At 37.2% G+C, this 15,485-nt stretch overlaps 3 protein-coding genes across 4 annotated transcripts; 2 read left to right on the top strand and 1 right to left on the bottom strand.

Annotated features, from left to right (window-relative positions):
* The first annotated feature begins 4,170 nt into the window (after window positions 1-4,170).
* Window positions 4,171-7,669, top strand: LOC138898047 (increased DNA methylation 1-like). The gene is made up of 9 exons (XM_070184078.1): window positions 4,171-5,121; window positions 5,394-5,502; window positions 5,619-5,710; window positions 6,249-6,490; window positions 6,621-6,674; window positions 6,778-6,864; window positions 6,955-7,054; window positions 7,212-7,425; window positions 7,578-7,669. The coding sequence occupies exons 1-9, from the start codon at window positions 4,171-4,173 to the stop codon at window positions 7,667-7,669; spliced, it is 1,941 nt and encodes a 646-aa protein (XP_070040179.1).
* A 700-nt stretch (window positions 7,670-8,369) lies between these two features.
* On the top strand, window positions 8,370-10,023 carry LOC104093633 (gibberellin 20 oxidase 1-like). Its single transcript, XM_009599405.4, has 3 exons — window positions 8,370-8,860; window positions 9,135-9,462; window positions 9,637-10,023. Exons 1-3 carry the CDS (start codon window positions 8,370-8,372, stop codon window positions 9,892-9,894), a joined length of 1,077 nt encoding a protein of 358 aa, XP_009597700.1. The 3' UTR covers window positions 9,895-10,023.
* Window positions 10,024-10,114: 91 nt separating this feature from the next.
* On the bottom strand, window positions 10,115-12,692 carry LOC104093632 (probable polyamine transporter At1g31830). Of its 2 annotated transcripts, none has more exons than XM_009599403.4 (2): window positions 12,473-12,692; window positions 10,115-12,095 (listed from the first exon to the last, which is right to left on the bottom strand). In XM_009599403.4, the coding sequence occupies exons 1-2, from the start codon at window positions 12,473-12,475 to the stop codon at window positions 10,653-10,655; spliced, it is 1,446 nt and encodes a 481-aa protein (XP_009597698.1). In that variant the 5' UTR covers window positions 12,476-12,692; the 3' UTR covers window positions 10,115-10,652. The 2 variants fall into 2 exon arrangements, with proteins under 2 accessions (XP_009597698.1, XP_009597699.1); XM_009599404.4 differs by having other exon boundaries at window positions 12,489-12,692.
* Window positions 12,693-15,485: the final 2,793 nt, after the last annotated feature.

Raw genomic sequence — 15,485 nt, 5'->3', positions numbered from 1 at the left:
CATTCGAGGACGAACGTTTGTCTAAGAGGTGGAGAATGTAATGACCCAACCGGTCATTTTAACTTTTAGAATCCCGTTCCCTAAACCCGTATGTGCTTGTAATGATTTATGACTTGCGGGGATGGTTGGTTCGGGATTTGGAAGTGTTTGGGGTGAAACCGGAACACTTGGTTCCTTAAGTTGGCCTTAAAGTGCTAAGTTTGACTTCGGTCAACATTTTGAGAAAACGACCCCGGAATAGAATTTTGATGATTCCAACAGCTCCGTATGGTGATTTTGGACTTAGGAGCGTGTTCGGAACCTTTGGAAGTCCGTAGTTAAATTAGGCTTGAAATGGCTAAAAACAAGAATTTAAGTTTGAAGTTTGACCGATGAGTTGACTTTTTGATACTGAAGTCGGAATCCAGTTCCGAAAATTTTCATAGCTCCGTTATGTCATTTATGACTTGTGTGTAAAATTTGAGATCAATCGGAGTTGATTTGATAGGTTCCGACATCAAATGTAGAAGTTGAAAACTCTTAGTTTTATTAAGCTTGAATTGGGGTATGATTCACGGTTTTAGCATTGTTTGATGTGATTTAGAGGTTCGACTAAGTTTGTATGATGTTTTAGAACTTTTTGGTATATTTGGTTGAGGTCCCGAGGGCCTCGGGTGAGTTTCGGATGGTTAACGGATCAAATATTAGACTTAAAAAAGCTGCTGCAATTTTTCCTTCTGCTTAATATCCTGGGTTGTGATCGAGCCCCAGATCGAATCCAGATATCGAGCCCCAGATCGAACCTAGAAATCGAGCCCATGATCAAGGCCTGAGTCGAAGCCAGGGGCAAGGCTCAGTATCAAAGGCACAATCGAAGGTCCAGCTCGAGGGCCATGATCGAAGGCAAGGCTCGAGGGCCAGGATCAAGACCCAAGATCGAACTTGATCGAGGCCATGACCGAGTCCCAGGCTCGAGGCCTGATCGAGGCCATGACCAAGTCCCATGATCGAGGCCATGATCGAGGCCATGACTAAATCCCAGGCTCGAGGGCCACAATCGAGGCCCAATTTCCTAAGGCTGCCTGGGTATTTTATAAAAGAGGACATTCGTCCCATTTGCCATTTTTGACGAACTTGAGCTTGAGCAGAGACGACTTTTGTCAGTGTTTTAAGGGAAAAACATTGGGGTAAGTGATTCTAACTCGGATTTGGTCTACATATACAAGTATATCATTGTTTTCACCATAAATTAGTGTTTTGAGATTTAAATTTGGAAAATTTTTATTAATCTCATAGAAACAATTTTTTTTGAGATTTCGGTATTGATTCGGAGTCGGATTTGAGTGAAACTAGTATGGTTGGACTCGTAATTGAATGGCTTGTCGGATTTCGTAACTTTTGCCGGATTCCGAGATGTGGTCCCCATTGACAAAATTTTAATTAGTTTTGGGATTTTTATTAAAAATGTAGTATTTTCTTATGGAATTGATTTCTATAAATTTTAGTGATTGTATCGAATTATTTTGGCTAGATTCGAGCCAGACAGAGTTGGATAATCGTGGAAAAGGCCTTATAGTGGATTAAATTGGAGCAAGACGAGGTAAGTCTCTTGTCTAATCTTGTGAGGGGGAAATTACCTCATAGGTAATTAAAATTAAATAATTGTTGCTAATTGTGGGGGCTACGTATGCACGAAGTGATGAGAGTCCGTGCGTAGCTACTACTAATGCTAAAGTCCGGGTAGTTCAAAAATTATTTTTCAACACAACTTCAAAAACTATTTTTTCAAGTTTCAATCAAATTTATGTCGAAATGCTAACTTTATGTTTTAATTAGTTTTCCAAAATTGTGTAGAGGTAAAAAAGGATAAACTTTCAAAACTTAAACAATAAAGATTTTAGAAAGTTAAATGTAGTTTACTACGTTGACTTACTTAAATAAGAAAAAAGGAAAACATTAAAAGAAAAAAGATCAATACTGAGCCATTATTTAATATTGGGCAAAGATCACTTTAGCATGCGTCATAAACTATTTATATTCGTTAGCGTAAAAGTATATAAAATATATATTTTTCGGCTATTATTTTGAGAGCGGTTATACAGTGTTATTTTTTTATTAACATTATTAGCGCGGGCTCTTCTGAACTCGTGAGTCGTGACTACTTAATCCATAACTTGTTTTGATATGCAATTGAAAAAATAAATGCAATTAATATTTTTAATATAAAAAGTATGAAAGAGTAATATTGAATTTTGTGAACGTAATAATTATCCCGCTCTTTTCTTCTAAGGTAAAAAGGTTTTTTCACTTAAGAATAAGAGGAGATTCTGTCGCTCTCTTGACAATCTCTTTCTGATTACATTCGAAATAATTTTCTCTTATTTTAGGTGTATAAAACTTACCGTTGTTCATCAAAACGCATTTCATTTCTAATCTTACAAAATCTTTCTCGTAGTTATTGTCAAACTTGGAGTACAACTCTCTATCGATAACCGGAGATTCATAGATTTTTCAATTTTGGTGGGTTTGATAAGAAGATTTACTTTCCTGGTGAGATTTTCATTGTTAATTTTGCTTGATTTTACTTGTACAATGTGTTATCTATGTATTTGATAATGTATGCAATGAAATTGAATAAAATCAGCATTGAGAATGAATCACAAAAAAACATTAGGTAAAAAGGTTCATTTCAATTCTCTTGTTTCAATTTATGTGCTGAAATGCTATATGACACACTAAATCTGCATATTAGTTTCAATAGATTGATTAAGGTATCTTTTTATTTTTAGATATCAAATAATTCGACTGATGTTTTTCACTTGGACTTATAAGTTGCTTGACCTGCCTATGTTTGACTATGTTTAGCGCTTTACATATTTATAGGTCAAAATTAACAGCCAAAACTTTGACTTTATATAACAAAAAAAAAATGATAGTAATTAGGTGGAGTTTGAAACTTAGCGATGTATAAATTTTAAAACAATTATTAGGTCAGATTATAAGTACATCTTCACATATCCAAATAAAAAGGTAATGCATTCGACTAAACATGAGGTTTAAAATATTAATTTGGCTTAAACATCATATTAATGGTAAGTGAAAAATATAAAAATAATAGGCAAAAAGTTCGTTTGATAAAGAAAATTTAACATCAACATTTAGAATTTGACTAGCTAAATGAATTTGAATTCTTAAAGGTGGGTTGCTCTTAAAGGTGACTAGCTAAAATATTAAACATACTGTATCAAATATTTTAGACGACAAGGTGGGTTGCTCTGATGGTAAGCACCCTCCACTTCCAACCAAAAGGTTGTGAGTTCGAGTCACCTCAAGAGAAAGGTGGGGAGTTCTTGGAGGGAATGATGCCGAGGGTCTATTGGAAACAATCTCTCTACCCCAGGGTAGGGGTAAGGTCTGCGTACACACTACCCTCCCCAGACCCTACTAGTGGGATTATACTGGGTTGTTGTTGTTGGAATGATGCCGAGGGTCTATTGGAAACAGCTTCTCTACCCCAGGGTAGGGGTAAGGGTTGTTGTTGTTGTATCAAATATTTTAGACTAAATCAAAATGGAGAGAATGTCATATATATTAAACTGAATAGAGCAATTTATTAATATGGATATTTATGGAAATTGGATAATTGATTGGTCTGGTACACACGCAGAACTTACTCACCACTCCCAAAATCCACTCTTCAATTGTACTATATCCCAAGGGTACAAGTAAATCAAAAGGCAACAAAATGAATCAAAATAGAGCAACAAACTGTAAACAATTTAATTGTGCAACACATTTTTCCATACTTGGATTGAATTCGAGAAATAAGAATACCCAAACTGAACTTTAATTTACCAATTTACGCAAAATTTTGATTAACATGTTGACACTAATTATAGTCACTATAATATAGTGTCGTAATTTGAGCAGGACAGCTACTCTCTCTTTCTACCTCTTCAGTTACCATTCCAATAAAATTTGCATCAATTGCATTTATAAAAACAAGAATCATTGTGAAAAGAGTAACAAATCACCATTTATTATGTTTCATGCATGCATTTCTTATTCTGGAAAATTTTGCATAAAACAACTGTTATTTGACCTCCTTATGAGTTGTTTCCTTTTGTTTCTTGTCAAAGGCAGAAGGAAAAAGGAAAAGAAGTCAAAAGAGCTTTTTATATACCTGAAAAAATGGTTAGAAGATCAAGAAAACAGAAGAAACAGAAAAGCAGTTCTAGTTCTTCTTGGAGTCCAGAATCTTCAGACAGTAGCAGTGACTTGCATTATAGTGCAAAGTTACCAAAGAAAAAGGCAAAAAAAGACATTTTGGCTAACCCCATAAAAGGCTATCTCAGTGAAGATGACACAAATCCTGAAAGTTCTTCAATGAGGACAAGAAGAAAACGAAAGTGCCAATCGAAAAAGGAGCAATATGTTATAGATGAACCATCTTCATCTGAGAATAATCAAAGTTCTGATGTTTCAAGTGAGGAAAAGTTTAAATGGGGAAGAAGAAAAAGAGCAACGAGAGGTAGAACTAGGAATTCAAGAAAAGGAAATGGCCAAAGACAGAGGAGAACAACAATACTTTCATGGCTAATAGATTGTAAGGTAATTCAAGAAAATGCAAAAGTTTTTGTCATGGAAGAAGGGGAGCCAAAAACAAAGCAGGGGAAAATAAGGAAAGAAGGCATACTTTGTTCATGTTGCTATAATGTTTTCACAGTAGCAGGCTTTTATACTCATGCTGGCGGCAACAACAACAACAACATACCTAGTGTAGTCACACAAGTTGGGTCTGGGGAGGGTAGAGTGTACGCAGACTTTAACCCTACCTATAAGAAGGCAGAGAAGCTGTTTCCGGTAGACCCTCGGCTCAGTACTCATGCTGGAGGAACATCTAGTAAACCTTATGAGAAAATTTTCATTGCTGAAACATGCTCTTCTCTCTTGTCTTGCATGATTCAAGCTTGGGATCTTCCAGAAGAACGTAATTATCGTCGATTTAATTTGATCGAAAACAAGGAGGATGCTAGTGACTCTTCTGATGATGCTTGTATGATTTGTGCTGATGGAGGTGATCTAATATGTTGTGACAAATGCAGCACTACATATCATTATGTTAAGTGCTTGGGACTAGAGGTAACAAAATCAAACTCTTTTATTACATAGTTATATCTAAAGGGCAGTCCGGTGCACTGAGCTCCCACTATGTGCAGGGTTCGAGGACGGGTTGGATCATATTGAATCTAATGATGCAACCTTTTTTTCTATAAGAGGTTGTTTCCATATATTGAACCCGTGACCTTCTGGTCACATGACAACAACACTTTAGTATTGCGACAAGGCTCCCCTTCACTACATAGTTATCTTGGGGTTAAATCATATTGAAACTGATAGTTTCTGTATTGCAGGAGGTTCCTAAAGGGTCGTGGTATTGCTCATTTTGTGTCTGCAAATTCTGTGGTGATCCTGCTAATGAAAATGATTATTTGCTGAAATGTTCTCAGTGTGAGAAAAAATGTAAGAAATGTTTTCTAGTTCCTGTCTGTACTCTTTTGAGTTTCTTGTTCCATGGTACAAACTCTTTTCCTCTAGGAATTGCAACTTAAAATAAAACAATATCCCTTATTCTGCAGATCATTGGGAGTGCCATCTAGCCAGAGTGAAAATCAGCATAGACATTAACAACCACCCACAAGGCACATTCTGTGACAATAGCTGCAATGAGGTAATACTCTCAATATCATAAAGCAGTTAATTTTGATAGAGTTGTACTTTTGAAACTTTATTTTTTTCTATAACGGTGGTGTCTAAGTACGTTTACCTCCCACCAGCACAGGCAGCGGTAGATTTAGGGGGCGGAAGAACCCCCTTCGCCGTAAAATTACAGTATACATATAACGCAAAATCCATTTTGTGCCACTATATATTATATTTTGAATCCCCTGACACAGCCCAAAAGCATCGCTCAATGGTCAAGGGGCTTCAAAACCTTTGTGAGTTTGCTAGTTCCCACTGGCCACAATTTCTTTTAATTTTTTCTCTTTTGAACCCCCTTAGCGGAAATCCTGCCTCCGCCACCGAGCACATGTATTGAATAACTCTGCCCACTAAGGCTTGGACATATTAGAAGAAATCACCTATCATTTTCTGTCTCTATATTAGACTTAGAAATACACATTGACCTTGTGCTTATAAAGGACTAATAGTCTTATTAGTTGCTAATGATAACTAAGATGCTTTTGAAATGAATCATAATTGTGAAGGTCTATGATAATTTGGAGAGGAGCATTGTTGGTGTTGAACATGAGCTCGAAGAAAGCTACAAATGGACTGTACTTAAGAACACAGATGATGGCTCTGGGATTAATATAGAAGACGATTATCAAAGAACTGTATGCCATTCCAAGCTAGCCGTGGCACGAAGACTTATGGAAGACTGTTTTGAGCAAATTACAGACAGACATACTAGAATTGATGTCATTAAAAGTGTGGTCTACAACTGTGGGTAATTTACAGTCTCTCATCATATATTGCACAAAGGATATATAAAATGTTTAATTCTTTCTATGTTCTAATGAAACATAGAAAGAAGTCACAGGTTGGCGTAACTGGTAAAGCTGTTGCCATGTGAACAGAAGGTTACGGGTTCAGTGGAAACAGCCTCCTGCAGAAATGCAGGACAAGGTTGCGTACAATAGATCCTTGTGGTCCGGCCCTTCCCGGGACCCCGCGCATAGAGGAGCTTAGTGCACCGGGCTGCCTTTTTTATATTCTAATGAAAACTTCTTGCAGGTCAAATTTTAACAGGGTGAATTTCAGGGGTTTTTACACTATTATTTTAGAAAAGAATGAGGAAATCATTTCTGCAGCATCCATAAGGTATATTATATATCTCTCTTAAACCAGATTTAGCATCAGATTGTCATAAGTATGCTTTTTTTGAGCTAAACATCTAGTTAATATTCTAAGGATCCATGGAACAAAGCTTGCTGAAATGCCCTTCATTGCAACAAACAAGGAATATAGGAGAAAAGGAATGTGCAGAGAGCTTATGGTTACCATTGAATCAGTAAGAATTTTATCTCAATTTTATACTATATCGATATGTTTTAACATATCGTAGCTGGTAACTTGTCTTATTTTCAAGTTATTATTTATTCTCACTTTTTATGGACGGCTAGCAATAGCTGAGAAGTACTTTGAGCTGATGATCTTATTTGATGCAGGTCCTTCACTATTTGAAGGTAGAAAAGCTGGTAATTCCATCAGTATCAGAACGCATAGGCGCCTGGGTTGCTAATTATAGTTTTCATAAAGTCAAATCACCACTACCAGAAGAGATGAAGCTGCACAATACATTGATGTTCCATGATTCAACGAGATTGCAAAAAGATCTCATTTCATCTTCTTTGGCTAGGACATGTCGAGCTAATTCTCGAGGTTTTTCCCCTCCCAACTAATCCTCCTCCGTCCTACCATAAATATAAAAAAATTATGGCTAATCTTGACTTAATAAAGCGGAACATATGTTTAAGGATTCATATAACCGATCCTGACTTATTTGGAACTGAGCCTGATTCTTGTTGTTGCAGCCAAAGAGACACAAAGTTCCCCGACGAAATCTGGAAAGGCAAGACCCTTTGACTTGAATGTTGAAGCATCTCCAGAGGATAAGGACTGCTAGTTGAATGGCATAGCCAAAGTCACTATAGTTCCTATATTTATGCTGAGCATTTCAAATTTTGAACTACGTGGAAGCAGTCATTAATGCTTGCATTAGTGTAGGCTATCTACATCACACTCTTTGGTGTGTGGCCAATCCCCGGATCCTGTGTAGACGCGGAATACTTTGTGCATCGGGCTGACTTTTATTTCAAATTTTGAACTGATCTCTTAGCTAGACATTAACATATCATAGGTCATGCCTATATACTATTTTTATTAAGACTGCTGTACTCTATATGTACTAGATTGTCGTGATCATTGTAATGCTCATATTTATTTGTACTAGAGTTTCAAGATCATTGACATGCGGATGTTTTATTTATTGTTTCATTCTGTTGGTTGAGATTCGTAGTGTTTATTTGCTTAAACATGAATTTTGATTAATGAACATTTTCCAAATAAACTTAGTGCCGAAGAATCCTAGAGATCTTTGCTATTCGGCACATTGGTGGCAACAAGAAACCAATGGCCTCGACAATGCAATAGATAGTACCATTTTTCTTTTCTTAAATCTCTCGCAAAAAGGACACCTCAAATTTCTGTATATATTAAGTAGTTGGGGCCATAAGGGGTTGTATGCACAGAGACACAAAACATGTCAAGTCACAAATCTCTAGTCTATAGCGCGTACTTTATTGCACAACAATAGTCTAATTACAATGGCACCTAGAATTGAAGAAGAACATGTTGAGACACTTTCAATGAACGGCAACAAAATGCAAGTCAAAGATTTCATATGGTCTGAGGAAGAATGGCCTGCACTAAAGCATGATGATTTCGGAGATGTAATTAGCGATATTCCAGTGATTAGTCTTAATGGTATTTGGGAGAATCAAGAACTATACGAAAATGTCTGCCAAGATATGGTGAAAGCAAGCGAAAAATGGGGATTCTTTAAGCTTGTGGATCATGGGGTACCTAGTGAGATCGTTGAGAATTATACCAGTCGCTTGCACGAGCTTTTTGATCTTCCGATGGAACAAAAACTCCAAGGTGGCAGAACATCAAGCTTGCCGTTGGGGTATTACGCTTCAAACCCTGAGTATGAGCAAAACTTGCCTTGGGCTGAAATCTTGCAGCTGCTTCAGTCACCTGAAATGGTTGTCCAATTCGCAAAAAAGGTCTACGGTGACCAATACCACCCATTTAGGTACACATACAACACTTATATCATCAATCAGTCCTACTGTGCGAGCTTGATTCATTTTGATGAGACAAGCACGTGAAAATTTCTTTTCAAGAAAGGTGGCAGTAAAATGTGAAATTTGAATATAGGACCTCTACCTACTCTAATTAATACCATGTTAAATTGTGTGACCAGCTCATCTAAGTTTAAGTTGCTAGAGAGAGTAAACTTTAATTTACTTAACTAGTCTTACCAAAAATGCTGATTTTGCTGGTTTTGATTCTGATAAACTGAACAGCAATGCAATGATAGAGTACATGAAAGAGATGGACAAGCTAGGAATGATTATAATGGAGATGTTGGCTCATGGATTAGGTCTAGCAGATGACTTCTTCAGCAAAAACTTTGAAGAAAAGGAGGCTACTATATTCAGGATAAGCAAATATCCCCTTTGTCCCCTCCCAGAGAAGATAGTAGGAATAGGGATCCATTCAGATCCACAAACCTTAACCATATTGTATCAAGACCATGTTGGTGGCCTTCAAATCCTCAAGGATGACAAACAATGGATTGGAGTTCGCCCTCTTCCCAATTCATTTGTCATCAATATTGGTGACACCCTTGAGGTCATTCTCTCTCTCAAAAAAAAAAAAAACATAATTACTACAATGATCAGGCTGCAATTTTCTTAATGTATGTTTGGTATGAAGGAAAACATTTTCCCAGAACATTCTGTCATACCAAACACACATGTTTTTGTGTATTTTCAAGAAAGTATTGAACCTTTATTTTTCTTGCAGGCTTGGACAAATGGAAGGTTAAAGAGTGTTATACACAGGGCAGTGGTGAATAAGGAAAAGCAAAGGCTATCAATGGCATATTTCTTGAATCCAACAAGCAGTGCAACAATTGAATGCCCTCCTCAGCTTATTGATCCGGTTTCCAATCCTAGAAAATATGTATCTTTTACGTGGGCTGAGCTGCGGCATCATCTTTTGACTACTAGGAGGGTTAGGGGCAAAGCTGTTGCCATCAATAAATTCCTTATATCTAGTTGAGACTCTAGAATCCTTCATCATTTTCAAATCTATAGACGCGATCTGCATTCTCGACTATGTGAATATACGTTAGTGTAAATGAAAAAGAAGTCTTGTGAAGTCTCATTATGATGGTAAGATTTGAACCCAGGATATCTCTCTGTTCAAACTTTGGATACCATATTGAAGTATGTACGGTGAATAAAAGTCTTGAGTTTGTTTGTTAAATAAACATCACGAGTTCAAACAGACATAACAGCGGTTCATTTGTGAACATATGGATTCAGTTACACCTCTACTATTATTAGTCTTACTAGCTCACTGTGCGTTGCACTACTAATGTAGTCAATTCAGGAAAAACAAAATCACTGTCTATTTCTGAAGCAATTCCTGAATGACTATCACTAATGCAACTTGACACTAACTATAAACAGGCACGTGTGCAGGGAAATACACGTTACAAGATGAGAATCTATCGCTATAAGATCCTTAGAGAGAAAAGGATCATCCAACATTGGATAAACCACTTCTGCAATATGCTCTGGACATCGTAGCAACTAGACACTAACACAAGTAGGCACAAGAGCAGGGCAATAAAACTTACAAGTTTAAAAGCTACCATAAGATCCTTAAAAGAGACGGATCATCCAAACTTTGACAGCCACTTCTACTGATTTCGCTCTATTTCAATGCACTCCATGATAAGAATTTGACACAGTGCCACTGCTGACATGTTAGTGGAATAGTTGTACCATATAAAGTCACTGCTTATTACGGAATCAATGAAGTAAGGATCCATGTGTTGTAATATCAGGAAGATCAGAACTAACAGAGAACTTCAACCATCTCTTCTTCTCAATAAACTTAAGACATGGTTGCATCACCAACCCAATTGCAACGGCAATGAGGCTTACAACCATCACTTTGATCGAAGAGAAGGCCAAAACGACACATATGAGAATGGCTGGAGGTATACACAACAGGATTGCTCCAACAGTTCCCCCTGGTATCTTGAATGGACGTTGTGCATTGGGGCATTTTATCCTTAACCATACAAATGCAATAAATTCCAAGATCATTCCGAAGCAATACAAGAAATTTTCTGCTGCTACTATCTCCTGAAAACTCAGCCATGAGAGCAAAACCACACCAGAAGCTGAGAAGAGAATCCCAAATAAAGGAGTTCCATAACGAGATCTCTTCGCGAAGAACTCAGGGAGCATCCCCCTCTCCGCCATACCAAGTAACTGGAAAGAGTCGCTGCTCATCTCGGCTACAAACATCCCCATATTTGACATTGCAGCAGCCCCTTGAATCCAAACTCTAAGCCAGACTCCACCCAGCATTTTCGCAATATCAGAGAAATAGCCGTCAGTCCACAAGTCACGCTGGAGGGGAACAGCTCCAGTACCAATCAATAAAGGGAAAAAGTAAGACAGAACGACTAGAATCACGGCATAAAACAAAGCCTTGGGCAGAGTCTTCTTTGGGTTATGTACTTCTCCAGCAAGAGTACTTATCGAGTCCCAATAATTCAGATTCCAGAAGAGAGTATTCAGATACAAGTTCCAATCAACACTGCGTACATCAGCCACTAACCATCTTTCGGGCCTTAATTTGGGAATCGAAATGAGCCCCATAACCACAAAAGGAAGAATTGACAATATACCAAGCGAAACAGCAGCCCATCCAACAATAGTTAACCCTCTGTAATTCATGAAAGTGAGAACCACGGTAAGGGCCAAAACAGCTATAGTTCTAGGAAGCCCACCACCTAATGCAGGGATAGCTGATTTCAGGTAATCTAAGAACATAACGGGGTAAAGCGCATTGTCAATGACTCCACTCAGCCATTTCATCCAACCTTGTTGAAAGCCCCAATATGGACCTAAAGCAGATGAAACCCACACAACATAACCACCATTTTCAGGGAACATGGTGCCCATTTCAGCTGTAATCAATGCCTCTGGGATACTCCATATGAATGGGAAAATCAAGAAACCCAAAAGAGCAAGAAGAGGACCAGCTGCCTGCACAGTGTCCTCAACACCAAAAGGACCACCAGAAACCTCATAGAAAATGAGGAAAACTAAAGGCACGACTGAAACTTTTCTAGCATTATTTGCTCTGGGAGATGGAACCTCATTAATCCCTATGTACTCTGCACCATTGAAATCTCCCATTGGAATTGCAGTTTCTCTATGAGCTGAAACCCTCAATTTCTGCATTTTCCAACAAATTTCATGTTTAACAGAAAACAATCACAGCACACATACTCATCATACTTCAACCAACACAGCACAAGAATCACCACACACGGGTGAGTACAATAAATGCAATTAAACTTACCAAAACAATAGTAAAACAATCAATAATGACAAAATCGCATAATGGGTCGTGATAAATGTATCTATACATCAACATAGAGAGCAAAAATTTAAATCTTGAAAAATCTTGAAAATGAAAAAAGCTTCCCATCTACCTATTGTGCATGCATCAGATCCGAGCTAAGGCAAAAGATATCAAAAGTCAAATCTACAGCAAGCAGTATAATAGAAAAATAAAAGATAAAGATGGAGATAGGTAAAGAGAATAAGACCATGAAAGAAAGGTACTTCAATTGGAAAATTCCAGCATTCTTGCCTTGCCCTCAAAGTTAACACAAAGCCAAAGCTTTTAATGCCCAGGGCAGATAGATCGAAGGTATCGCTCTTGACACCTGAGTATTTGCAATGCAAGTATGCAACTGAGAGGAGAGGGGGGTAGGTGTAAGTGTCACTTACGTAGCACTACACTACTGCACCAACTAAATGCCAAGTGAAAGCCCGTTTTTTTCTACTTAAGGATCTATTTCTACTTTTAAAAGAGAATTTTAATCATATTCAATATTCCTTAAGAAAAGTGTATTATAAAAACTAATCGCCTGTATATGGTGTTAAAATAAAAAGGATAGAGAGAAATGTTATATCAACAATTTCTGATATTATCGAGATGTTTGGAGATAAACTTATTCTCCATTCCTGGACCGCAAACTTATATGGATAGATGTTAAAAATAAATTTTTTAATGAAGTTAATTGGAAAAATACTAACTCTCTACACAGAATTAAAATTTCGATATGCAAGTGGATTGTCCGGGATTCGACCCGGAACTAGTCGGAGAAAACCAGCCATAAATCATAATATATAGCTAACTAAAGTTCACAAATCACAATAATACTAGGATTCGAGTGATCAAATCATGCTCAAAAAGTTCTAACTTGAACAAATTAAAATATAATGTAAGTTTGTTTTTAAATTCTGAGTTAAAATCTTAGCAAGTAGTGTATTATCATCTTGCTTACCAATAATGCACTAATATAATTATGTGTAAACACCAAATATCAATAAAAAAAATTCTTTTATCAAAATGTTTCCTAAACTAAGAAATAAAAAAGGAAGAGAGCAATATCTTTTATATTTTTTTCCAGCAAGACAGCGACATCTATGTTGGAGTTTTAAGCAAAATAAACGTGGAATGTGACCTGCTGGCGCACTATGCGAATAGCCTCACCTGCCCGTTTGACTTATTGCTATCATAGACTTGCTTTTCAATTAAAGCGACTTCATAACCAAAAGAAAGGATTGGAATCGACCCATTTGTGGTAGATTACTAGATTAGGACAAGATTGGGCCACGCTAGAACCCGGGGGACTTGGACCAATCACTCCCATTCGGGAACCTAGGCCCGATAACTATACATAAGGATGTGTATCTTGGGAAAACTACCCTATATACCTACATAATCAAACAGTATTACCCGTATTTACCCATTTTAAAAGTAATTATATAAAATACATATTCTATTACAACTAATTACTCGCCCAATCTAATACATAAGTTGTCACGACCCAAAATCCATTAAGGTCGTGATGGTGCCGGACATCACTGTCAGGCAAGCCAACAATAATTACTTAATTTGGTTCTCATCTTAATATTTTAGAAATCATATTTTTCTTCAATTAAACAGTAAAAGATGGAATGTACAGTGTAAATAATAATATTTTTAATAATTTCAATACAGAACAACCCATAATCACCCCAAAACCTGGTGTCACAAGTATATGAGCATCAACTAAGAAGTAAATATAAAGTACAACATATGTCTGGATTACAACTTAGACAGAAAAAATATAAATACTCTGAGGGAGACTCTGTTGGCTGCGGGTCGTAATATGGAATGCAACTCACGTAAGTCCTCGCGTGCATACACGCCTCTGCTCTCACAAGGCCACTAGTCACATATGTACCTACACAAAAATGTGCAGCAAGTGTAGTATGAGTACGTAATCAACGTGTACCCAGTAAGTATCTAGCCTAACCCCGGAGAAGTTGCGACGAGGGGTCAACATCGACATTCACTAGTGGTCCAATAATATCAAGTATAGTAAAGAGGTAAGTAAATATGAGGCAGAGTAAATAAGTGAGATAAACAAGTATGAATCAGGTGGTACAAATCCCCCTCTTTACGAAGAACACAAGCTCTCCACTAGAAATTTCCTCCTTTACCGGAGCATATATATATAGATATAGTGGATCTCATCAGATAGATTGTCATAACTCAAATCAGGAAAACTCACATATTACACTAGCTTCTTGCCAAAGATTACGCACGATTCCATGAGGATATGATATAGGAAATGCCGAGGCGTACGGCCCGATCCAACATAAAAATTTAAAATGTGCACTGCCGAGGGTCGAACGGCCCGAACCATAGATACATCTATTAAACTACTGAGGCGAACGACCCGCTCTCATGAGAGTGTGGTACATAAATCCTGCCCAGACAATCGGCCCGATCCCATAAGAGTGAAATACATAATCCTGCCGAGGCGAATGGCCCGATCCCATAAGAGTGAAATACATAATCCTGCCGAGGCGAACGGCCCGATCCCACTAGAATAAGAAGTTTTGACGGGTCCTTGACCCCACTCGCGAATAAACGTGCGAGTTGTAATTTCTTTAATAAAAACCTGTCAATGAGATATATATATATATATATATATATATATATATATATATATATATATATATATATATATATATATATATATATATATATATATCACGGAAACATGCCGTAGGAGGAGTAAAGTTATTCGGTGACTAATCGTGAACTCGTGAAGTCTCTACAATAGTAAGTCTATTCTCAAGTAGGAATGTAAAACATAGGAATTTAATAGGCGAGAAAATGCTAGCACCCATCAACATACAACACCTAGGAGTATTTTCTCCTCACAGAGTTAGACATGAGACTTACCTCACTCTGACATTCCAAATCTGGCTCCAACACCGCCCTAACACCTCAAACCGGTGACCGCTGATCCAAAACTAGTCAAATAAGATGCAACCCAATCAAAATATACTCTAATACTCATAATTAATCAATTTATAACAATTGTCAACTCCGCTCGAAAAATCGACAAAGCAACCCTCGGTCCCACGTGTTCGGATTCCGAAAATTTTCGAAGATAAACTTTACTCATAACACCACGAACTCAAATATATAATTTATTCCAAATTTCATGTCCAATTTCGTGGTCAAAATCCAAAAATACTAATTTCTAGGTTTTT

Source organism: Nicotiana tomentosiformis, chromosome 8 (genome assembly GCF_000390325.3).
Source record: "Nicotiana tomentosiformis chromosome 8, ASM39032v3, whole genome shotgun sequence".
NCBI lineage: Eukaryota > Viridiplantae > Streptophyta > Magnoliopsida > Solanales > Solanaceae > Nicotiana > Nicotiana tomentosiformis.
This window is presented reverse-complemented; position numbering and strand designations above follow the sequence as displayed.